This window comes from Silurus meridionalis, chromosome 9, assembly GCF_014805685.1.
Source record: "Silurus meridionalis isolate SWU-2019-XX chromosome 9, ASM1480568v1, whole genome shotgun sequence".
NCBI lineage: Eukaryota > Metazoa > Chordata > Actinopteri > Siluriformes > Siluridae > Silurus > Silurus meridionalis.
The window spans coordinates 23,025,144-23,051,293 of record NC_060892.1 but is presented as its reverse complement, the minus strand read 5'-3'; the positions used below and the strand labels follow the sequence as shown (position 1 = coordinate 23,051,293).

At 35.6% G+C, this 26,150-nt stretch overlaps 2 protein-coding genes across 3 annotated transcripts in view; both read left to right on the top strand.

Annotated features, from left to right (window-relative positions):
* p3h2 (prolyl 3-hydroxylase 2) overlaps positions 1-1,125 on the top strand; it is a 31,404-nt gene extending 30,279 nt beyond the window's left edge. Inside the window, exon 15 of the mRNA XM_046858266.1 lies at positions 313-1,125. Within this exon, the coding sequence (XP_046714222.1) occupies positions 313-396 (84 nt within the window). The 3' untranslated portion in view covers positions 397-1,125. The remainder of the gene's footprint in view (positions 1-312) is intronic.
* Positions 1,126-6,948: 5,823 nt separating this feature from the next.
* LOC124390853 lies at positions 6,949-16,443 on the top strand. Of its 2 annotated transcripts, XM_046856924.1 has the most exons (6): positions 6,950-7,120; positions 8,151-8,513; positions 8,970-9,038; positions 11,054-11,167; positions 12,905-13,051; positions 16,237-16,443. In XM_046856924.1, exons 1-6 carry the CDS (start codon positions 6,994-6,996, stop codon positions 16,293-16,295), a joined length of 879 nt encoding a protein of 292 aa, XP_046712880.1. In that variant the 5' UTR covers positions 6,950-6,993; the 3' UTR covers positions 16,296-16,443. The 2 variants fall into 2 exon arrangements, with proteins under 2 accessions (XP_046712881.1, XP_046712880.1); XM_046856925.1 differs by lacking the exon at positions 11,054-11,167 and having other exon boundaries at positions 6,949-7,120.
* The last annotated feature ends 9,707 nt before the right edge of the window (positions 16,444-26,150 follow it).

Below are 26,150 nucleotides of genomic sequence, written 5' to 3'. Positions count from 1 at the left end.
AGCGCAACATAATTCACCCGTTACACCGTGTGTAACGTGTCTTTCGTTAAAGCCTGTGTAAAGTACATTAGTGTAGACACGGCTTATAGACAGGTGCGGCTTATTTATGTTAAAAATAAAAATATTTGTAAAATTCAGTGGGTGCGGCTTATATATTGGTGCACTTTATAGTCCGGAAATTACGGTAAATCAAATATGCAATCAAATATATTTATCAATTTTGCTGCTAAAATTCATAGATGCATTTACAGAAGAAATTCAGCCTTGTGCATTTTCAATAGTTGTAATTCAATTTCTTTTTTTTTTCTTTAGGAAAGGCTTCAAGCTGACGAAGTGATTCAAGCCCTTGAAAACCAGAACCAGTGGGATCACATCAACCGGAAAGATGAATTATAGTCCGAGATACGACAAGAACAAGTCTGAGATTTGGCAAAGGCATATGATATTGAACATTTAATATTGTTAGCTATTTATTTGTCTAAAGAAATCAGAACTATTTTATTTTTGTACTGTTTATTGTTGCATTGTGTTTCAGTGATTCAGTTCCTGCTATTGAGTTCAAGTGGATACCAGGTTATATTTTGGTCATATCTTTTAATATCACCGTTAACGTGCTGATGCTGATCTTGGATCATGCAGAGATACTGTACAAGGTAATCTATAGTGTAGATAAGTTTTTGTGGGATTGTACAAATATTTTAAAGGTTCAATAAGAAAATATTTTATATGTATTAGTATCAGGATTTGCCGATGTGTTCTGTGTTTACTGCACAAATCTGTTTTCAGGCTGTTAGAACTGTTTATTGGAGCACTGTATTTTCTTTTACAGAAGTATATCAAAATATGTGGTTCGTTCCTGTTTTTAAGGAATTTTCTTTTTCAAAAACCTGATCATGGTCTAAAATGGTCATGGTTCATGCTTGTGGGTTTACCTCCAGTTGGGTGCCATTTGCACTGTCCTGTATGTCATATGGCATACAAGTTGAGTTTAGATTCATTTAGATCGTTCAGATTCATGTTGAAAATAAGCATGGCCACGCACTGACGCATATTTAAATATACCTTGAACTGACAAGATATTTGTAACATAATGAATTTTAAATTAAATATTTGAACACGTTTGTATTCGAGTTTCATTTGCAATTTATTTTTGGTTCATAATGAATTACTTTACCCAAGTCTTTATTTAACATGTGTAATGCACATTAATAGTTCTTGGATTTTTTTTTTGCATGCAATTGTGTTTAAATACATTTAATTCTTTTGGGGGGAAAAAATTCTGGGCAACATCTTAAAAGTAGGTGTAAAAAAATCCACAATACATGCTTACATAAAACAACCGATCCATAAAATACTAAACAAACTAAAAACATTAAATTTGAAATCTTTCAGATTTAAAATGAAATCTTAACTAATTAATGAGCATTTTAAACATGCTGTAGAGAATAAAACACCAGGATGATACTAACTTTGCAGCAACCAGTTTACATTTAGATCTCTACATGTTTAAAGTGAAAGTTTAGATTTTTACATTTAAATATTCAATTATATACATCATATTATCTGAAAATTATATACGCAATTATATTTGACTGATATTACACTCAATTTCTTCAGCTCAAATCTTCAGCTCAGCTTTCTTCAGCTCGTCCTCTATTTAGATTTATATGCAAATTTTCCAAACATTGAAGAGCATTTTGAATTTCAAAAAACACTTTTGAGAATTTCATTTACATATATCCGAATCCTAAATCGTTAAAATCTTACATTAAAATGTTTGAACTTTTCATACAAAAAACTCCAATAAAATGTATTTATTATCTTCCTTTTTTACCAGTTACTTACCAGATCATTTGAGTAAAACAAAAAGGACCACTCTATGAAACAAATGGAGGAAGCACTTCATTCCACAAAAACCTCAGACTGGACCTCAGTCATATTACTTTCTGAATAACAATTACAATATGATTACAACTAAGATGTAAAATACAAGCACAGAATAAATACAAACACATTATGCCATTTTGTTTATTTAATTGATCTATACAGTAAAAAGTAAATGTAAAATCTTTACATGAAATTACAGAGTAAGAACAGGAGCTTTGAGGATGGATTTGGACTGCAGTTAATGTCAACATTCTGCTACACTGACTCAGAACTACAGTTTGCATCTGGTCACCATCACTGCAGACCTCAACATTGTTTATCTGTAATAAATGGCCATTTGGTGCAACCCAGATGAGGATGGGTCCCTTTTGAGTCTGGTTCCTCTCAATATTTCTTCCTGTATGCCTACAGTCACCACCGGCTCGCTCATCAGGGACAAATTTACACTTATAACAATGTTAATAGTTAAAAGTGCTATAAAAAATTAAAATGAAGTGAATTGAATTTAAATTATTGGCACCTCAATGCCAATTCTTTTGTTTTTGCTATACTCTAAAGAGATTTTGGTTTGAGATAAGTGTAAGATGTATTTCAGCTTTTATTTATTGATCTTTACATCTAGAGTGTTAAAGATATTTACATCAGTGTTAAACAATTTAGAAATGCCACTTCACTATTTTTTTTTAGTTCAATTGAAACATTTGGCCCCGGGTTTTGCTTATAAACCTAGTAAACCTGTATACCTTGTTTGTTGTTCAAAAGTATCAACCAACTTGAACACCCAGGAACTGTCTCTAGGGGAAAAGCAAGCAATTTTGAAACTGAGAAAAGATTGAGGAAAAATGTTGTTAGAACTGTGTAGAAAAACTCCAAAACAACAGTCAGTAACATTACCAGCAAGATCCACAAGGCAGAATTCAGGGGAACACAATCCTTTAAAAATACAAATAAAGTGGCCAGATAACAGGATGTGAGCTATTCATCTTGTGAGCCATTACTTGTGTTGGTCAGATTTGAATTCGCAAAGAAAAACAGATATGAACCACAAAGGTTTTGCTTGTTACCTCTAGTAATCAAAAAGTGTGATGAAATCAGTGGAGCTCATGATCCAAAACATACAAGCTCATTGTTCAAACAATGGAAACATTTCTGGCTTGGGGATTTTATAGGGTTCACTAATTCCAATTTCTGTTGGAACTCATGATGAAAACATTTTATCTGCCAATTTAGAAAAAAGCATCAAATTTAATTTGGAGGAACCAAATCCTAATCCAAATCCAATACAGTGAACTGAAACACACTGCCAACCCAATAAAGGAAGCAGGAGAAAATTTCAGAATTTCAGAATCGCCAGTCCATGACTAGACATTAACCCAATTGCATTTCAGCTTTTAAAGATAGAAACCCCCAAAAGCAAACTAAAGAAGCTGCGATACAAACATGGAAATGCACTCTACAGGCTCCTGATATCAATCAGTCACCAAAAATGCAGTTTCAAGCAAGTGATGTGCATGCAAAGATTAACTGGTATTTACTGATTTGCTTTAAGTTCCAATACTTTTGCTTACTATAAAATTGGGAGGTTTGAGCCCAAAAAGCTCAAAAACATTCCGATTAATGCTTACACACTTCTTCAGTAGTCTTCTGCATTAGTTCTGTGTTTTGTTACATTCATTTGGTTTAGTAGTGCCTAAAAACACACACCTAACTAAAACATTTGTCGTTCATGATCAGCAGTGGGAGTTATGTAGCTTTGTTTCTCATGTGGTCTTTTAATGGGTGACCTATATTTACTGTGTGTTTCCTGTGTGCTACACCAACTGAAATCTATTTTACAGATACTATTTTTCTTGGTCTTAAAACACTCTAATAATCTCCAAGTTAATTGTTCAAGTGAATGCGTTAAAGAGTATTTTATTATAAAGTGCGGTAAGTGAAAATATTTTAGGGGCTCCACTACCTAAACACAGATAAACCATTTGAGTAAAGGAAGTGATCAAGTATACCTGAATACAGATCAAGAGATAAGGTTTTCTTTTAAATGTCACTAAGAGACCTAAATACTGAGAAGTAACTATTGAATCTTTTTTAATGCTGTGATGCACTTTATTTGAGATAGCACTAACTGGGTGATAAACATTAGTGGATGAAGTACACTAATCCTGTGCTTAAATAAAAGTGCAACACTTGAGTTTAAACGTACTTGAGTATCAAAAGAACTATATTTAACTTATTTATGCAATGTAATGTTCCATTTTCCTATGCAGAAACATTTGAAAAGAACTGTTGGATTAAGGTTATGGTTTCATTATGTAATTTAATTTGTATCATGTTTTTTTAAAACAAAGATTAATATTTTCCAAAATGTAAATTCTCCTCAAATCCCCACCCCTCTCTCTTTCTCACTGCATAAGTGAAATGTTGCATGAACAGTTTTGCATTCAAGTACCTATGACTGCCCACCTCAACAATGATGGAACTTTTCCTGTTTTGGGGCCTGAAAGGGAGGAGGAGGTAATGTCTGGTGCATAACAGGTTGTGCTGCAACCAAGGGTACTTGAGGAAGGCACTGGCCAAACGTGAAGTAAATTCCAGGAAAGAAGGGGCCAAAGAGGCCCTGGAGATCCCTACTCTCTTGAGAGAGGAGATAGCCAAGAGGAACACAATCATGGCTTCTTCAGGGTGGAAGGGGCCAACCCTTTGGCAAACTGTTCTTAAAGGAATTTCAGATTTGCTCCACCACATCAGGGTGCATCGGCCCTTGCCTCGAGAGAGCATCTGCTCCCTGGATTAAGTGGCCTGGGATATACGCAGTCTTCAAGGAGAGAAGCTTTCCTTGGGCCCACAGGAGGATCTGCCGTGCCAGCTTGTACAAAAGGCAAGATCGCAGACCCCTCTCCCCTTCTCTGTGATGGGGGTAAGCACACATTTTTTTGGGGGATTTAGCCTTAACCCCAGTTCCTTCATGTAAGCAAAAACGACATCTTGATGCCAGACCACCAGTTGCTCTGATTGAGCCAGTATCAACCAATCGTTAAAAAATAATTTAGAATGTGAATGTGAGCTTTAGCAGGTTGAGAGGGCAAGACCAAACAGTAAATATTGTTAAGCTTCAAACCTCAGGAACTTCCTTCAAGCTGGGAGACAGGATACATGAAAGTATGCATCCTTTAGATCTATGGTTACAAACCATTCTTTGGACCTGATATGGGACATGACAAGGTCAGGATACTGACCTTGTCATGTCCCATATCAGGTCCGAAGAATGGGACAGCCAAATATGTCTCAGAAGAGACAAGGGTGGCCAGGGACTGGCCAATGGCCGTAGCGGTCTATTTAGTAGTCCTAAGGGCCTGGTCCGTAGCACAGCGGAGCTCATGGACTTGCTGACCACCCAAGACATCTTCCACATTTAGCTCCCGCAGCAGATCAGCCTGATAGGTCACAGCACAGCCATGGAGCGCGGACAGCCTGAGGCCTGACTCGCTGAGGTGTATGCCTTGCCCACCACCACCGAGGTGGTTCTCAGGGACTTGGTGGGCAGCGCTGGGCTTTAAGAGATGATGCATCGGCTGGGGAGAGAGAGCTGCCAGCGTCTCTTTGATCCAGGGCATCGCCCCATAACCACACTCTCTCAGTCCGACTATATTTAAATATAGTGAAAAGTTTAAATCAGATGTATTAATGTGTGCAGTGTGCTGCAGATGTGTTTTGCCAGTCAAACTTGCCTGTTTCCCTCTGACCAACCAATTAGAGGACGGAAAAATGCTGACGCTATTCTGGGCCAGCTATCTGGCCCTGTGAGGCGAATTTGAAATCTGATTGGTTAAAGAAACAGACTAATTACTTATTGAGACTAAGGTAAAAAGGTCAGCACTACAGACTTTGAAGGCCCTGGGCAGATTAGATTGATATGGCAGCACACAGAGGCTGAAATCTGATTGGACTACTACTACTAACTACATTTTCAGGGATTAAGCTCGTTGAAGGTCCTCCTGATTCTTTCCTTCTTGATGTTCCTTCACTCTTCAAACGATTCATTGCAGCATCGCCGTATGTCAAAAATATGTAATATTTCACGCAGAATTTCATGTTTGCACTTTGTTCTAATTTTGCTGTCCAGGATGAAATTGCAGACGTGGTGGTCAGAATAGCAGCAGTTAGCAGCATTAGTCTCAAAACTTTTTGATACCATCTCGTAGGTGGAACAGATGTCCAAATGTAGATGTTCAGCGTTATTAACTGTTTCAACAATCTAACAGATTGGTACATATATTGGTAGCAAGACAGCTGTCAGTCACCTAACTACTGGGTGGTAACATACAAATTATACCATCCTCTATATTGTTTAACAATATATTTAACATCTACAGTACATATAAATACCAAAAAATTAAAGACACTGTCTTATCTTATGATCTCAAACCCATGGTTCTGCCAAAACAAGAAACTGTATATAACACTTTAACATTTGTGCATGTGAAATGTTTTTTTCCAAACCATTACACAAATATTTGTGTACTCTGAGTCTGGGTTTAGACACGGCATGTTTTTGCGAGAAGGGAAGGGAAAGAAACGTGCATACGTGTGTGTATTTTTTCCTAAATTGCAAGTTCATCTGAGTTTCACGCAGGTGTTATTCAGCTCTTGTTTCTCACTTGGCGTATATGTGGTTGACCTGTTTTCCTGCCATGCTTTTCACACTGTGGGTTGAGTCAAACTAATTATTGTAGTGACTTCTCTATTTTATGATTGCGTCATCTCTATTTAAAGTCATATATTAAATTAAACAGTACTAAACAAATATTAAAATAAATTACACAAAGAAACGTTTGTGACCTTTTCAATATTCTTGCGTTTTTCTTTTTCTATTTCATGCTCTATTCACAGTTGGGCTGGTGGTTTAGTGGTTGCTCTGAGCATAGACTTCCTCCTTGCTTCTTATGCTGCTTTAGGTTTTCAGCATGATTATACATGAAACTGCCTCAACTCAACCCTCAACCAAACACCCCCCTGACATCACGTACTTACGTGTAACACAATACGTGCACGTACCTTCATTACAGCATTTTTTTGTGTGTGTGTTGTAGATATGTGACTTCTCTGATGCACACGCAAACTCCGCTTGTACTTTCCTCGGGTGTGTCAAAAGATCCTGGCATTTTGGGTGAACTTCTTTTAACGAGAAAAATGGACTACTTAGTCAGCAGGAATTTTCTGCTATTGGTCACAGGTCAGACATTTTTTTATTCATACAAGTCTCCAGATAAATGTTCTTCTTTTTGTTTGATTAAGTCGCTCAAATAATTGTAACTAAAAACACATGTAAATAATCATACTGATTATCATCAGTGTTTTTTGTGGTTTATGCTCTGCCTATAATCAATGTTCTCAATTGCTCATTAGCCATTATCGATGGTGGTATATTTATTGTAACATTCTATTCATGGATAGACATTTAAATGGTCCTTCGACTTGTTTTAATTGAATTTGTGCATTAATAAATATAACACAAATAAAAAGCAGATTTGTAATTTTAATTCAATTCTATAATGTCAATTTCAGTATAATGACAATTTGAATAATAATATAATAATACAATTATTGTAGTCTTCTGTTAGTATAAAACACATTAATAAATGACCATAGACAATATTACATACTGTATGGTTGTTAATGGTTGTTTTTAACAGTAAATTAACACATGCAAACACTTTTACAAAGTTTGGATAATTATTCAGAATTATCTATTTCTCTGAATTTGCTTTTCACTAGGAATCCTATATGCTTCAAATTTAGCCCAAAAATCTGTAATTCTTTCTTTATTAATATACTTGAACTTTTTTTTTTTAATCTAAAAATGTATATTGAATTGTGTTTTTTAAAACCAGGATTAAAAAAAAAACATATCCCTGGGAATGTTAAAAACAATAATACAATACATGTTAATAATAAAATATTGGTTTTAAATACACTTTTACACTGCGTACATAAAATTCGTACTCCCATAAATTTCTATTCCCCTTCACAATACTGTATCAACTGACTAACTAACTTTTTTTCAGGAAAAATAGGATCAATTATAAAAACTTATAATAAATAAATTAAAAAATCTGTTGCATATGACCAAATGTTGAATAAATAAAATGAAGTATCAGTTAACTTAATAACTAGAAAACCTTTGTGCATTGTATCTAATTCTTTCTGTGAATTTGAATCTCTAAAATGTAATTGACACATAATGTATTTTGTTTTCCACACAGTGGGGGCCATAGTTAGCACCAGAGGTCAGGAGACGCTTCCTAAACCTGTGGTTCCAAGCATGGTTAATGCCTGTACAGGATCAGACGCAACCATTGAGTGCACTTTTTCCACAGATAATCAATCGCTTAAGCTGAATTGGTATTTTGGTCAAACTTCTAACTTTCATGAGAGTACGAAAATTTACCTCCACTCATCACATGCCTCCAATATAAGTAATTATCATGAAGGCAAAGAAGGGAACACTTCATATTTAACTATTAGAAATGTTAATTTCAATGACAGTGGATGGTATTTTTGTATGATCATAAAGGACATTCCTCGACTCTCCACAGCCTGCAGCAGTGGATGTCAACTTGTCATTTGTAAGTAATATAATATTTACAGTATATAAAGAAATGTGACGTTGGATGTAGGAATGATGTAACAAACTCATACGGAGAACTAATACAGAGAATGCATCTCTGTATTTTGAAATGATGTATGAAGGTATGCTCTTTCAGGTCAAGAAAACAGAACCTGAAAATATGCCAAAACAAATATTAAATGTGGAATTCCCAGTTCTAAATTAAAAGTATAATACTTAAAAAAGAGTATAGTGGTCAAGGCTTGAGGTGGTTTACAATCCATGTCCCTTTGGGGTTTGTTTGTAAAGAACAGCTTGGAGCTTAATGCTCAGCAGACAGTTCTATTTGTCTCATAAATTAGTAAAAGCATTAAATGAGACATGAGGAATATCTCACGGCACCATCTCTCACTACAGTATCTACGCTGCATCTAACTGCTAAGTGATCTCATATTACTGTGTTTTCCTTTGGCAGATTCACCCACACCCACACCCACTTATTCAGAGGACAATACAACAAACTACAATACAACTACAATTTGTGGTAAGATTTGGAATTTTATAGTCAGTTTTGTTGTGTATTTATTATAACCAGTCATTGTTAGAACTTTTGTAATTGAGCTCATTTGCATTGCTGGATTAAAGTCACTAGAATGTTTGAGAAGGGTATTTATCAAGGTTAGCGGACAGTAGCTTTCAGTTTTATTCCCCTGAAATATTCTGCAATAGTCAGAATTGCAAAGTTCTCTAATAACAGTTCAAATGTAATTATTAGTATTCTTTATCCTGCTCAGCATTTCAGAGTCTCAAGAGCTACAGCTTTATAAGATTTTCTTTATATATATATATATATATATATATATATATATATATATATATATATATATATATATATATATATATATATATATATATATATATGAAATGTACCTCCAAATCTTAGCAAGTTATAATATCCTGAACATATGTTAAATGCATCTAGTGTTTTTTATTATAAAATTTTAATAAACCATGTATCTAATAGACAATGATGGATATTTAGTAATTGATAGACAGACAGACAGACAGACAGACAGACAGACAGACAGACAGACAGACAGACAGATATATATATAATTAACGATATATATATCTATATATTACATTTATATTTATTCCTATATACTAAATACTAGATAAATCTAACGATATTTAAGATTTTTTCATACCACAAGTTGAGAACCACTGGTCAATACATAGACTCTATTCTATGGGAATATTGGAATATTGTTTACTGCTCAAATTCAAATTCACATTTTATTTGTCACATACACGTTAATACAGAGTACGACATGTACGAAATGCTTTTTACCGACTGTTGAAAAATGGCCATGAAAAATTTAAATAGAATATAAGGATAAAAGAGTGTAGAATAAAATAAATAAAAATGAAATAAAGTATAAAGTAAAAGTATAACTATGTGAAATATATATATATATATATATATATATATATATATATATATATATATATATATATATATAAAATTTGCAAATATGATTAAGAGCAATATATATATATTATATACACGAAATTTCACAGAATGGGATGGATATGTGTATGACAGATATTGACAGAAGTACAGATTAAGGTGATCCATTGTCATTTGTCCCTAATTTGTCCATGTGATGGTATAAGGTGACAGAAATTGACACTGTGCTGTGCCAAAATTAAAGTGACAGTCCAGAGTTAAAATGAAACACCTCCCACAGCATGTCCCTTGAGAGCTGCAGTATGGATCCCTTGAGCTACTTTCATCACCTAGTAGTTTAGTGCCTTAAAAAAAGGTTTTCCATGTGCAGGATAATCCACTGGTTTCCAAGAGCAGGTAGTATGAATTTGGGCACACTGATCAATGCGTGCGAGGTATGCAGCTCTACTGTACTGCTGATTTAATCTCTAAAAATAAAGCTAGAGCTATGCTCGTCTTGCATAGATAAGAACGCCTGTATGAACATGCCTGTGGTACTTCGTGTAAAGAAGAGTCTTGTCTATGAATGTTTAGGGTTCAGACTTAACAGTGATTAAGAAAAAAAACTATTTTGGGCTATTTTGAGTTCATGATAAGTGTGCTATAGAGAAAGTGAATTTTTCTATTTTGTATTGTGGAGTCTGAGGGACATGTTAGTGGTGTGAATGTTGTATAACGCACGTGCCTGTGGCTGACAGAACTTGTGGGTGCTGGAAAACAAACCCTTTCTGTGTTGTGTGGCCAGTCAGTTTGACTCTGAAACACCAGATACACTTCTTCTAAAGATTTTCTTTTAGCATTAGAGCCAAACAGCAACAAAACAGCAACAACCTCACCTGGTTTTGCAATACTACATTTTTCATCTTAATGCCATCCTTACTTTTTCAGTCTATAATGAATTACAATTGACATAATAGCAACAAGCATCATAGCACTAGTGACACAAAATGAGTCTGCAGCTACTTGGTACTACAGTAACTGACTTTGAAATAAATGATTCCAACATTTTATATGGTATTCAGTATTTCTCTTCTCTGTCTTCTTTTCAGATCAGAACACTTCAACTGCTCATCTATGGTGGTTGTGGGTAGCTTTGTCAGTGAGCTGTGCTCTACTGTGCATAACTGTGATCATCACAATGGTCTTATGTAGAAGAAAAAAAGGTGGATAACAATCATCTTCATGATAAACCTTCAGAATACTTATACAAAGACAAGCAGATTCATGGACATTTTTTTAAGTGTTAAAGTGTTCATTTCAACCCACGCTTTCTCAGCAGTTTTTCTAGAACCTTCTTCTGAAATGGTTAACTCTGTTTTAGGATTCTATGTAGTACCTTTATGGTTTCCCACAAAGAGACAAAAAATGATGCAGGCAATTATGAATGTAGGCTTATTTAACATGGCCGCATGTGAAAGTCATGCACAGCAGAACAAAATGTTTGAGGTCAGGACTGCTTCATCTTTTTAGTGATGTGCTGACATGTGTGGGTGGTGTGTGGTATGAGTCAGACTCATGATGAGGAGTCCAGTTCAAATAAAACAGTTCTATACAATGTTTGTGGTTGCAGAACCGGTGTGCAACATGTACAGGTGCATCTCAATAAATTAGAATGATTTTGGCTCACATTTAACAAAAACCCCCCAATTCACTATTTCAAAAAATTAGAATACTTCATAAGACCAATTAAAAAAAAATACATTTTTAGTGAATTGTTGGCCTTCTGGAAAGTATGTTAATTTGCTATATATATCAATACTCCGTAGAGGGTCCTTTTGCTTTAATTACTGCCTCAATTCAGCATGGCATGGAGGTGATCAGTCTGTAACAATGCTGAAGTGGTTTGGAAGCCCAGGTTTCTTTGACAGTGGTCTTCCATAATTTTTTGGTTTCTTGTTTCTCATTTTCCTCTTGACAATATCCCAAAAATTCTCTTTGGGGTTTTAGTGAGTTTGGTCATTTACCCAACTTTTGGTGCTGTGCTGTGGCAGTGTGGGAAGCTGTCAAATCCTGCTGGAAAATAAAATCAGCATCTTTAAAAAGCTGGTCAGCAGAAGGAAGCATGAAGTGCTCTAAAGCAGATGACATTGCACCCCAAATCATCACAGACTGTGGAAACTTAACACTGGAAAACTTGGGCTATGAGCTTCTCCACCCTTCCTTCAGACTCTAGGACCTTGGTTTCCGAATTAAATACAAAACTTGCTCTCATCCGAAAAGAGGATTTTGGACCGCTGGGCAACAGTCCAGTTCTTCTTCTCTTTAGCCCAGAACAGGATTAGCCCTATGACGTTGTCTGTGGTTCAGGAGTGGCTTAACAAGAGGAAAACGACAACTGTAGCTAAATTCCTTGACACATCTGTGTGTGGTGGCTCTTAATGCCTTGACCCCCAGCCTCAGTCCATTCCTTGTCAAGTTCACCCAAATTCTTGAATCGATTTTGCTTGACGAGCTTCTCAAGGCTGCAGTTCTCTCGGTTAGTTGTGCATCTTTTTCTTCCACACTTTTTCCTTCCACTCAACTTTCTGTTGCTTAGATACAGCACTCTGTGCAGATCTTTGGCAATGAATGTTTGTTGCTTCCCTTTTTGTGAAGAGTGTCAATGATTGTCTTCTAGACAACCGTCAGATCAGCAGTCTTCCACAAACCAAACCAAAGACTTAAACTACTTCAGTCTGTGTGCATTGGATTTATTTATAACACGAGTTTTACAATTTGAGTTGAATTACTGAAATAAATTCAATAAAAATACTTTCTATGCCATTCTACTTTAATTAGATGCACCTGTATTTGCAGAGCAAATTATTTGTCCTCAATCATTAGATGACTGTGATCTGTGCATTATTGATCATACCAATTCTAGAATTATCTAAGTATGTGTGCCATTTTTTTTTTTTCAGAGGCCCCTGTTTATGAGAACACAAACAACGCTTTAAAGCGAAAATGGAAAGAGGATCAGTCTTTTCAACAATGCATGCCTTCAAACAAACATTTGAATAAACAAGTGGATACTCTGAAACCGCACAAATATGAAAGTCATCCCAAAGGTAGACAAATGAGCCCAAAATTATGATTTTCTGGAATTAATTTCTAAACTGCCAGTCCATATTTTTACATTTTATGATGAAATGTTTTCCCCATTTGATACTTGCAGATTACAAAATTTATCTTTCCTTGAAATGTACAATATTTTGACGAAATTCCCTTTTTTTTTTTCTAAAAACATTGAATTGAATTTGCTGAGGTATTGGTGTCCCAATACTGGTGCATAAAATTTCTACCACACATCCTTATTAGCAACAAATCTACTGTGTTTTAATAGGAGCTTCTAGCTGCTAAATAATGTGTTCATTTATGTCATTAAGTAGATAAATCAATACACATTCAGAATGTGTACCTGATGCATTATTGTATAGTGCTGTATATAATGTATAGTAGAAATAGTAGTCATATAACATCAAAAATAAATATTTATTATTATATTGTTAATAACATTGCTTAATTGTTTTTTTTATTAAATTATTATTTACTTATTACTGCACAAATGCACCACTGCATGGTGTAAAAACCACATTCACTTAGCTGTACATGAATTTTGGTGAGAAAAGTCAATTGAAGAATAGCCAGATTGGTGTGAGTTTACAAGTGGTGGATAAAGATAAAGATCCTCCAGTAAAAGTAAACGTGCTCCCTGTAAGCATTCACTTGTACTTATGTACTTAAGTACTATGATTTATTATGTTTAAATGTACGTATGTACTATGATTTGTTATGGCTATAATGTTCCTATTATAATTTTTGTTAGTTTTGTCAACTCAGTTTATGTGAAAAGACTCAAATGTTACTCTCAACACACCAATCTATAATTAGAATTATATTAATTAAACACTGATTGATATCTATTGAAATGATCATGAGCCCAAAACCTTCTTTTCAACTACTTAAAAATCACGCAAATGAGATCGCAGATGCTGTGGCAATTTCGAGTTTCTTCCATCATTTAATACTCTGAAAATGTTCTGCTTGCTGTTGAACCGACGGTGAACTGTATGTTAGTGATAAGTAGATACCACTAATCGACAATCAAAACAAGATCTCTGATCGGTGGCTTGCTGTGTGCTTGACCACTTACGCTTATATCCACTAATAAATAAAAAGGAACAACTGATGTCACAAAATGTAGTTGAGCATTTTTTCTATTTTAAAATATAGTAAATAAAAAAACCTAAAAGTGAAGTAAAAGTCTTCCCAAATGGAAACACTTCAGTGAAGTACAGATACTCAAAAAAGCTACCTAAGTACAGTAACGAATTACATTTACTTTTTTACTGTTCATCACTGGAGCATACAGACAGGCTATATTAATTAAATAAATATCCTAAGGCAAGAAAAAAAGCATCTCGGAATGCGCAACAAGGGAAACATTGAGGTGGATAGTCTACAACAGGGGGAAACCACATGGGATTTCTTTCCTGTCAGAAAACAAAAAACAGCCAGAAGCAAACATCTGAGGCTACAGTAGAAACAAACTAATTGCTGAACAAAATTTTCCCTTAATGATGTAAAGCTGGATGATTTCTTTTTTTTACATTATTATACTACAACATGATTGGCTGACTGGATAATATTCATTAATACTCAGGTGTACTCAGGTTTCTGTTTACATGTATAGAAACTTTTAAAAGTTATATTTTAGGGACACAGCACATGTTTGCTCAGAATTTATGAGAAGCAACTAATCATAGTCACATGACTGTCTCAGTAGCTGAAGTAGTACCAAAAAAAGACACAGTGGTGCATGGAATTTTGTAAACCTTTTAACATTTTCTAGATTAGTTCATAAATATGACCTGATTGGCTGAAAAATATGTTTTGGTACACCTCAGATTTTCAGAAGTATGTGTAAGTATATGAACCCCTAGGATTGACAGAAGGTAAAATTAGTAAGTAAGATGTTTTCAGTCAATAAGATGAGAATCGGATGTGAGTCATCTTTCTATTTAAAGAACATTGATGGGAAAGTGTATCATGGTACAACAAAGGAGATTTCTGAGGAACTCTGAAAAAAAAAGTTAAAACTCACCAGTGTAGAATAGTTTTTAAAGCCATATAAGAGTTTTGGCTTCAGCCACACACAGTCAGATACTTCTTCTTCTTTTCTGTAAAAAAAACTAAACAAAGAAAGTGGATATTCATGATCAGTGGTATCTTCAGCAAAAGTGGTTGACCAATAAAGATCACTTAAAAGAGCCAGAGCTTTGGCAAAAATCCAGATAATGAAGGAACCCAGGGTTATTTCTAAGCTAATAGCCTTTTTTTAGCGTCCATGTGTCCACCATCAGAAGAACACTCAACAACAATGGTTGTAAGGCAGGATTGAAAGGAAAAATCTACAAATTCTTTGAAAAAGAACATTGCTGAACATTAACAAAACTGAACAAGATGGAAGGAAATTGAAAAACATTTTGTTTATGCATTAAACCAATCTAGAACATAATGGTTTAAACAAGAAGTATGATATTCCAGCCTGAATTATGTGTACCAGGACATTTGTCTGTGAATTCATCTCGAAAGAAAATGCATCATGCACAAAGACGACAAATAAATTCTACCAAAGAATGCTTAAAGACGAATAGGATTCAGAATTGCCAAGCCAATGTCCTGACTTTCCAATCCAATAAAAATGCTGTTAACCAACCTGAAGCAAGCAGCTAATCAGAGGAAACTCCAGAGTTAAAATTGTTCTTTACTGAGAAATGAACTAAAACTCCTTCAAGCTACCAGTGATCAACAGTTGACGGAACAGTTTAGATGTTTACCAAATACATACTTCGTAACTGATGCTAGCAGGGGTGCATGAGAACCTGCAATGCACAGCAGCTTCTTGAGGTCAGGCTTGCTTTTGCTTTAACATGTGTGCAGGTGGTGTGTGGTATGAGTCAGTCTCAGATTAGGTGTCCAATTCATACAAAAAGGAGTAATGTAGGCTGCTTGTGGTTGAAGAGCTTGTAACATATATTTGCCATGTAAGCCATTTGTCTTATGTGAATTATATATATATATATATATATATATATATATATATATATATATATATATATATATATATATATATATATACCACATAAAGAAAGACATTTATAAAAATTATACAAAAAATAATTTATGAATATATATATATACATATATACATGAACATAAGAAATGTGTATATATTCTTTTTTTTTTTTAGAAATCTCTATTTATGAGAACACAAAAGAAGCCTCAAGAAGATATGGAAGGAGATACTGATCCCTTCACTGCTGTATGTCAAAAGGACATTTAAATGGAACAAATGGATTTCACATTACGAATGGTAAACAGATGGACCAAATGTTAAAGTGGAAACTTATTTAATTGATGTATTAAATGGTAGTCTATCTTTATGTTTATTTTTAGATTTAGCAAAAATTAATAAAAGAAAGAAAGAAGAGAAGAGAAGGATTTCATTTTCTTTTGGGTGAAAATGGTTCTGAATTATCTTTTGATTCTCTTTTGAATTTTTTCCTCACGTGGCTGAGCTCTGTGGGAGAGTAGACAGTTCTGTTGAAAATGTATATATATATATATATATATATATATATATATATATATATATATATATATATATATATATATATATACATAAAGAAAGACATTTATAAAAATTATACAAAAATAATTTATGAATATATATATATATACATATATACATGAACATAAGAAATGTGTATATATTCTTTTTTTTTTTTTTTAGAAATCTCTATTTATGAGAACACAAAAGAAGCCTCAAGAAGATATGGAAGGAGATACTGATCCCTTCACTGCTGTATGTCAAAAGGACATTTAAATGGAACAAATGGATTTCACATTACGAATGGTAAACAGATGGACCAAATGTTAAAGTGGAAACTTATTTAATTGATGTATTAAATGGTAGTCTATCTTTATGTTTATTTTTAGATTTAGCAAAAAATTAATAAAAGAAAGAAAGAAGAGAAGAGAAGGATTTCATTTTCTTTTTGGGTGAAAATGGTTCTGAATTATCTTTTGATTCTCTTTTGAATTTTTTTCCCTCACGTGGCTGAGCTCTGTGGGAGAGTAGACAGTTCTGTTGAAAATGTATATATATATATATATATTCACAAAAACCCTTCAAGCAGTCCCAAGGAAAGCTAGAACACTTTTCGAGTTTTAAATCTTAGAGTTTCATCTTTTTCAATGAATGTATAACTTCATTTTTATTTGTATAGCGCTTTTAACAATGAACATTGTCTCGAAGCAGCTTTACACAGATAATGTGGTGATAAAAAGTGAATATGTTCTTTATAAGTGTAAGTTTGTCCCTGATTAACGAGCCGGTGGCAACTGTGGCGAGGAAAATCTGCCTGAGATGGCATAAGGAAGAAACCTTGAAAGGAACCAGACTCAAGAGGGAACCCATCCTCATCTGGGTTGCACCGAATGTCTATTTATAGCAGATATACAATGTTGCGGTGCAGTGATGATGATCAGAAGCAAACTGTAGTCCTGAGTCAGTGTAGGAGACTGTTAACATTAACTACAGTTCAAATCCATCTTTAAAGCTCCCGTTCTTACTTCGGAATTTCATGGAACCACCCAAGGTGTTGATTAGAAATCGTCCCCAGCTGCACAGAGTGGCCTCCAATCGAAGAGAACAGTATCCAGGGGCAGACCTCGACGAAGTGGGGAGACACGTGGAGGGAAAAGAGGCAGGAACAGTGGTCACTGGAATCTCAGGAGCATGTTTAACTCGACCAAAAGAGAGAGAGAGAGAGAGAGAGAGAGAGAGAGAGAGAGAGAGAGAGAGAGAGAGAAGAGGGGTGACAGGAAAAGAAGAATATGGATGTGTGGATTATGTGTTATAGTTGTATGATAGTTAAGGACACTGATTAAACTTCTTGTTTAATATGGTAGCATGTGAATACTTTTTTAATAAAAAAAAAAATGATTTCTGTCAAAATGTCATTCTTAAGAATTGCATTACATAATTCAACACAATGTACTGTATTATTTCTTTTTACTTGTAAAGAAATAAATATTTATTTTCATGTTAATACAATTATTTTGTCATTTCATTTCACTAAAAGTAAAAGTGGTACCATGAAACCAAATGGATGAACTGAAACATTTGCTCTTGCTTGAAACTTTCAGGTTCTTAATCCTCAAATTGAGACTTTGACGCATCGTCATGGAAAATATTACTGATACATGAATATGGTTGCGGAGATTGTAACCTATTTGTAAACGCTGCTCTGAAACCAGAGTTGATCAAAAGATATGACTTACCAAAGTGTTAACACGTCTGGTAGTGATTGTGATTTATGTTTCTGTAATAAACTGACAAATGTTTCATGTTTAGCAGATAAATGTAAAAACAATCAATTCAATTCAATTCATTTTTATTTGTATAGCGCTTTTAACAATGAACATTGTCTTGAAGCAGCTTAACACAGATAATGTGGTGATAAAAAAATGAATATCTTCTTTATATGTGTAAGTTTGTCCCTGATGAGCGAGCCGGTGGTGACTGTGGCAAGAAAAAAAATTCTCCGGGATAAAATAAGGAAGAAACTTTGAGAGGAACCAGACTCAAAAAGGAACCACATCCTCATCTGTGTTGCACCGAATGTCCATTTATTGCAGATATACGATGTTGCAGGGTACAGTGATGGTAATCAGAAACAAACTGTAGTCCTGAGTCAGTATAGCAGACTGTTGACAATAACTACAGTCCAATCCAACCTCAAAGCTCCCCATACTAGCTATTTGTTCAACTTGTAACTTTCTTTCTACTCACATCAACAAAAAGGATTGTTATTTTCGATTGGCTGAGCACAGCTTGTTTTTTAGCCTTGGTTCAAAAATAGGCTATCAACAGATTTCCTTCTTGTCATTGTCTTGTGAAAACAAGAGCTTGTGAGTAACATAAGTATAAACATCAGAGTCATTTCTGAATTCATTATTGTTTTAGTTTAAACGTATTGTATAATGACTGACATTCTTACATAATAATTTTAAAATGATTACATAATAAAAATGTAATTGATTCGTCTGTAGTACCGTGGGAATTTCACGCTCAGTTGTACCTAGAATTACTCCAGATGTTTTGGCACCCGGTAATGTTGTGACTAGACAATTCCAAGATACACCACCAGAGGTCCCCTTTGCCTAAATATAGACCATCTGCTCTCTATCAACAGACATTCTGCATTACTTACTATTTATTAACCACAGCCATGTTAACTTGATGTAAGGCTCTTACACAAATTACAAATGCATTAGATTCTCAGGTTTCTATTAAGGTGTCTCTCAGAATTACCAAAATTCCAAGATTGCAATTTTTCCACACAATTAAAAAGTCTTGTCTACTAATCTTATAGATTTTATAGTATTTCATTTGACTATATGTTTATGCTTTAATAACGTAGTAAAATTTTGTTAACGAACTGTAACATTATTATATATATACACTGGCGATCAAAATTAGAGAACAATTTATAAACAATTGAACAATTCTGAAATAATGTCATCTTCACTGCTCAACAGTTGAAGGAGTTTTTGTCCTGTCTATACCATGCTACCAGAACACCTTTTCCACAAAATAACTAACAAACTAACTAAGGCATTTAAAAAAAAAAACATTATTTTGCAGAAAACACACTGATCAAAATTAGAGAGCAACAATGACTGTAGCATGGAAAAAGATTACAACAAAATATTCTGAAGGTTACAACAGTCAGCAATTAGTAGGAAGTGTACAGGCCTCTGCTCTGAATGACTTCAGCACATCTGCGGCCACAGGACAGCACTAGTCTCTCACACTGCTCTGGTGTGATTTTGGTCCACTCTTCTTCCAGTCTCCTCCACAGTTCGGTGACTGTAGTGGGTTTCTTGGCCATAACTTTGTCGCCAAGGATTCTCCAGAGGTTCTCTATTGGGTTGAGATCAGGACTCTGGGCAGGCCATGTCATTATTTCAATGTTTTCAGTTTCAAGGAACTGCTTTACCCGTTTTGCTGTGTGACATGGAGCGTTGTCCTGCATGAACACTGTGGGCTGATTGGGTGATGAATGCAGGGAAGGAACCATATGTTGTTGAAGATGGTTCTGATAAACATTTGCATTCACTCTGCCATGTAGCTGTATAAGAGACCCAACTCCTGCTGCAGAAAACATGCCCCAAACCATGACACTTCCTCCTCCACTTTTCACTGACTTCTTTACACACTTGGGGTTCAGTCTTTCTCCAGTTTGTCGCCGAACATAATGTTTCCCATTAGACCCAAATAAATTAAACTTGCTTTCATCACTGAAGTGAACTTTGGACCAGTTCTCCTCTGTCCACACAACATGCTCCTCAGCAAAGCTTAGTCTAGCCTTTTGATTCTTTCTACTAATGAGAGGTTTGGTCACTGCAGAGTGGGCTTTCAGTCCAAATGCTCTTAAACGAGGAGACACATTATGACCAGACAGATCCTTACCCTGTTTAGTGCTGAACTGGTGAGCAATTCAAGCTGCAGTGTGGAAACGATTGCCCATTGAGATCCTCCGCAGTATCCTGTCCTTTCTTGTAATTGTCTTTCGTGGATGACCAGCCTTCTTGGCGGACTTGAATGAGTTTGTGATGTTGTAAAGATTCAATATTTTTGAAATAACAGATTTGGAACAACCAACTTGTCTTGCTATGGCTGATAGGGTCATCCCTTTGGCCTTCATCTGGACAACCTGCTGCCGGAGGCTTTCAGTCACTTTAGAACGGCCCACCATCTTGCAGAGTCAGTGAAACAGGAAGTTAAGCTGCCAGTTAAATAGGGGTTGAAAGATACTCAAGGAAATTAGCACCAGGTGCCAGATTAACACCAATAACTGGGAAGTATCTGAAAGTGTTCTCTAATTTTGATCAGTGTGTTTTCTGCAAAAGAATGTTTTTTTTTTAAATGCCTTAGTTATTTTGTGGAAAAGGTGTTCTGGTAGCATGGTATAGACAGGAGAAAAACTCCTTCAACTGTTGAGCAGTGAAGATGACATTATTTCAGAATTGTTCAATTGTTTATAAATTGTTCTCTAATTTTGATCGCCAGTGTGTGTGCATTTATATATATATATATATATACAGTGAGGAAAATACGTATTTGAACATCCTGCTATTTTGCAAGTTATCCCCCTTAGAAATCATGGAGGGGTCTGAAATTGTCATCGTAGGTGCATGTTCACTGTGAGAGACATAATCTAAAAAAAAAAAAAATCCAGAAATCACAATATATGATTTTTAAACTATTTATTTGTATGATACAGCTCCAAATAAGTATTTGAACACCTGTCTATCAGCTAGAATTCTGACCCTCAAAGACCTGTTAATCTGCCTTTAAAATGTCCACCTCCACTACATTTATTATCCTAAATTAGATGCACCTGTTTGAGGTCATTAGCTGCATAAAGACACCTGTCCACCCCTGAAATCAGTAAGAATCCAACTACTAACATGGCCAAGACCAAAGAGCTGTCCAAAGACACTAGAGACATATTGTACACCCCCACAAGGCTGGAAAGGGCTACGGGGAAATTGCCAAGCAGCTTGGTGAAAAAAGGTCCACTGTTGGAGCAATCATTAGAAAATGGAAGAAGCTAAACATGACTGTCAATCTCCCTCGGACTGGGGCTCCATGCAAGATCTCACCTCGTGGGGTCTCAATAATCCTAAGGAAGGTGAGAAATCAGCCCAAAACTACACGGGAGGAGCTGGTCAATGACCTGAAAAGAGCTGGGACCACCGTTTCCAAGGTTACTGTTGTTAATACACTTAGACGTCATGGTTTAAAATCATGCATGTCATGGAAGTTTCCCCTGCTTAAACCAGCACATGTCCAGGCACGTCTTAAGTTTGCCAATGACCATTTGGATGATCCAGAGGAGTCATGGGAGAAAGTCATGTGGTCAGATGAGACCAAAATAGAACTTTTGGGTCATAATTCCACTAAACGTGTTTGGAGAAAGAAGAATGATGAGTACCATCCCAAGAACACCATCCCTACTGTGAAGCATGGGGGTGGTAGCATCATGCTTTGGGGGTGTTTTTCTGCACATGGGACAGGGTGACTGCACTGTATTAAGGAGAGGATGACCGGGGCCATGTATTGCAAGATTTTGGGGAACAACCTCCTTCCCTCAGTTAGAGTATTGAAGATGGGTCGAGGCTGGGTCTTCCAACATGACAATGACCCAAGCACACAGCCAGGATAACCACCCCAGAACCTTGATATGCTTCTTAAGAAGCATATCAAGGTTCTGGCGTGGCCTAGCCAGTCTCCAGACCTAAACCCAATAGAGAATCTTTGGAGGGAGCTCAAACTCCGTGTTTCTCAGCAACAGGCCAGAAACCTGACTGATCTAGAGAAGATCTGTGTTTAGGAGAGTGCCAAAATCCCTCCTGCAGTGTGTGCAAACCTGGTGAAAAACTACAGGAAACGTTTGACCTCTTTAATTGCAAACAAAGGCTACTGTACCAAATATTAACATTGACTTTCTCAGGTGTTCAAATACTTATTTGCAGCTGTATCATACAAATAAATAGTTAAAAAATCAGATATTATGATTTCTGGATTTTTTTTTTAGATTATGTCTCTCCCAGTTGACATGCACCTACAATAACAATTTCAGACCCCTCCATGATTTCTAAGTGGGAGAACTTGCAAAATAGCAGGGTGTTCAAATACTTATTTTCCTCACTATATATATATATATATATATATATATATATATATATATATATATATATATATATATATATATATATATATACAGTAAGCATATAAAGATATAAAAATACGTACAGATAAAAAAATAGTGCAGATGTAATGAGGAGTAAAAAAGATATACTATGTACATGTATAGTATAGAGGTTATATACAGTCTTGGGTTTGTGTATGGTTTTGTTTTTTAGTGATCTAGCAGTGTGGTGTAGAGTTCAGTAGTGTGATTGTGGATGGAAAAAAGCTGTCCCTGACCTGCTGGTTCTGGTGCGTAAGTTCCTGTATCTCCTTCTTGATGGAAGGAGGTTAAACAGTTTATGACTGGAATGTGAAGAGTCCTTGATAATGTTGTGAGCTCTGCACAGACATCTGCTGTGGTGAAGGTGTTCAGTGGCAGGTAGTTGGGTGCCAGTGATGTGTTGGGTGGTTTTGTCCACCCTTTGCAATGCTTTACATTCACACACAGTGGAGGCTCTGTACCATACAGTGATGAAGTTGGTCAGGATGCTCTTGCAGCCGTAGAAACTCGTTAAAATCCCTGAGAACAGATGAGCTTTCTTGAGACTTCTCAAGAAGTACAGGCGCTATTGTGCTTTCTTAACCAGAGCTGAAGTGTTCTGCTGCCAGGACAGATCCTCAGAGATGTGAACTCCCAGGAACTTAAAGCTGGAGACTTGCTCTACCTCAGTTCCATTGATGTTGACTGGTAGATGTCTTCTGCTGTTGGATTTCCGAAAGTCCACAATGAGCTCTTTAGTCTTTGTGGCGTTTAGGGTCAGGTTGTTGTTGGCACACCATGCTGTCAGACATCGGATCTCTTCCCTGTAGGCCGATTCGTTGTTGTTGTCGATCTGGCCGACCACAGTGGTGTCATCTGCATACTTGATGAAGATGTTGGAGTTATACAGAGGAGCACAATCGTGGGTGTACAGGGAGTAGAGTAGAAGGTAACACATTCAAAGTTCTTTACACCAACATAAAATATTTAGCTTCTGAAAGCAAGTCTAGTCAGTCAATTTCATTCATTATTATTTATAGACCCCCAGGGCCCTACTTTTTTTTTTAATTTAGAAGGAATTAATCAGAATGGTATAGGACTCACTCATAGTTTGACTGGGCCACTGAATGTCTAGAATCAACGTTACATTACACTCAAGATGATGAAACTACCCTAAAACCATAATATTCATACACACACCTTAAAACAGACCTCTCAGGAATTTGAACCTAAATGGCGTCAAACCAAATTGACAATATTTTAAATAGCATGGAAGGAGCGCCTCCTGAGTTATAGAAAGGCTCTTAGTGCTGCTAGATCAGCATATTTCTCTACCCTCATAGAAAAATAACAAGCATAATCGTAGTTTTTATTTAGTACGGTAGCAAAATTAACAGGAAATAAAAGCAATGCACTAACATGCATGCCATCAATAGGTAGTATTGATTTCATAAACTTTATCAATAATAAAGTTGAAAACATCAGGCACAAAATACAGACAATTAATATAAATCCAAACTATTTTATAAATAACCCTGTAGACAGCACTGTAATTAGAACAGACAATTTACTATAAAGTTTTACTCCTATTCAAGAGATAACAATTTAATTTTTTTTCCTCAACTTGTATTCACAATCCCTTGCCTGCAAGTTTCTTCAAACAGATAATTCCAGAAGTAATTGAACCTGGTTTAAAAAAATAAACTGTTCCATCAGCACTGGTTATGTACCTATATATTTCAAACTGGCAGTAATCTTCTTGTACTTCTTGTAATCAACAACCTAAATAAGAAACCTGACCTTGACCCTTGTCAGCTGTCCAACTATAAGCCAATATCAAACTTTCCCTTTATCTCCAAAATTTTAGAAAAGGTTGTAGCACAGCAGTTATGTTCACACCTACTTAGGAATAACCTTGGTGTAATTATTGACTCTAGTCTTTCCTTTGAGGCTCATGTGAATAATATTACCAAGATTGCCTTCTTTCACCTCAGAAATATTGCTAAAATTTGAAATATTATGTTGTTACAGGACGCAGAAAAAATAGTTTGCACACAATATACTTTATGTGGCGAGCACACTTACTTTAGTTCTTAGCTTTGTGTTCTGTATGTAGCTCTATGTTGTGTGATGTCACTCTATGTTGTTTTATGTAGCACCAAGTTTCTGGAGAAACATCTCATTTTACTGTGTACAGCTATATATGGTTAAAACTTGACTTGACTTGACTTAACTGTTTCTTAAGCATGTTCTCTCAGCACCACTGCTGCGACGTGGATATGACGTATCACATCACCACAGAGGTGTGTCCTGAGAGTCTCATACAATACAGATTAACATGGCAGAGGTAGAGCTGTGTCTTCCTGAAAACAGAATAAGAAAGAACGTCTGATCTTATTTTATCTGTCTTTTTTGCACTACGAAAGCTTGTTTGTGAAAGAGCCATGTGGTAGAAGTCAGAAGGCACTTAAGTAATTCATTAATCGCTGTCTGTCGGAATTAAAGTAATGAAAGTGAACTATCTGTAGCATATTAAATTGCATAGCATCATGATTTTTCCATTGCATCGTATTGCATTGAATCGCATTGTGTTGAATCAAATTAAATTCAATTTCAATTTATTTTTATTTGTATAGCGCTTTTAACAATGAACATTGTCTCAAAGCAGCTTTACACAGATAATGTAGTGATTAAACGTAAATATGTTCTTTGTAAGTATGTTTGTCCCTGATGAGCAACTGTGGCAAGGAAAAACTCCCCGAGATGGCATAAGGAAAAAACCTTGAGAGGAACCAGACTCAAGAGGGAACCCATCCTCATCTGGGTTGCACCAAATGTCCATTTGAAGCAGATATACAATGTTGCGGGGTACAGTGATGATGATCAGAATCAAAATTGGATCACACTGCAACAAAATAGGGATGAATCACATCGCATCACAATAGCTGCTACTGTTTCTTTCATGTATAGTATCGTTCGTTATGCATCGAGATGCAGATTGCATCAGCCTCAGTTATGGAGATGCATATCCTTATTGTCCAGAAAGTATTTCCCAAGCAATATTTGTCTCTTTTTGCTTTATTGCAAAATAATTTCATAATAGGATTTTTCTGATAATAAAACAACAGTATACTACAGTATATGGATATTCTCTTACTTATCAGCCTTAACCCTATGTCATTTTTTTTTACAGCAAATACAGATTTGAGAAGACTTGATATGTAATCATGTGCTCATGAGACCATTTCGATATCATACACCAATAAGCGATAACATTAAAACCACTTGCAGCTCTGACCTCTCGGGGCATGAATTTCATAAGCCACGATATTTGCAAAGTCTTGTAAATTGTGAGCTG

Excerpts from the sequence above, each read along its gene's own strand:
- LOC124390853 (XM_046856924.1), top strand. The coding sequence starts at position 6,994 with ATGCACACGCAAACTCCGCTTGTACTTTCCTCGGGTGTGTCAAAAGAT. Across the intron at positions 9,039-11,053 it reads CAATACAACTACAATTTGTG|ATCAGAACACTTCAACTGCT; the intron begins GTAAGATTTGGA and ends TCTTCTTTTCAG. Across the intron at positions 11,168-12,904 it reads CTTATGTAGAAGAAAAAAAG|AGGCCCCTGTTTATGAGAAC; the intron begins GTGGATAACAAT and ends TTTTTTTTTCAG.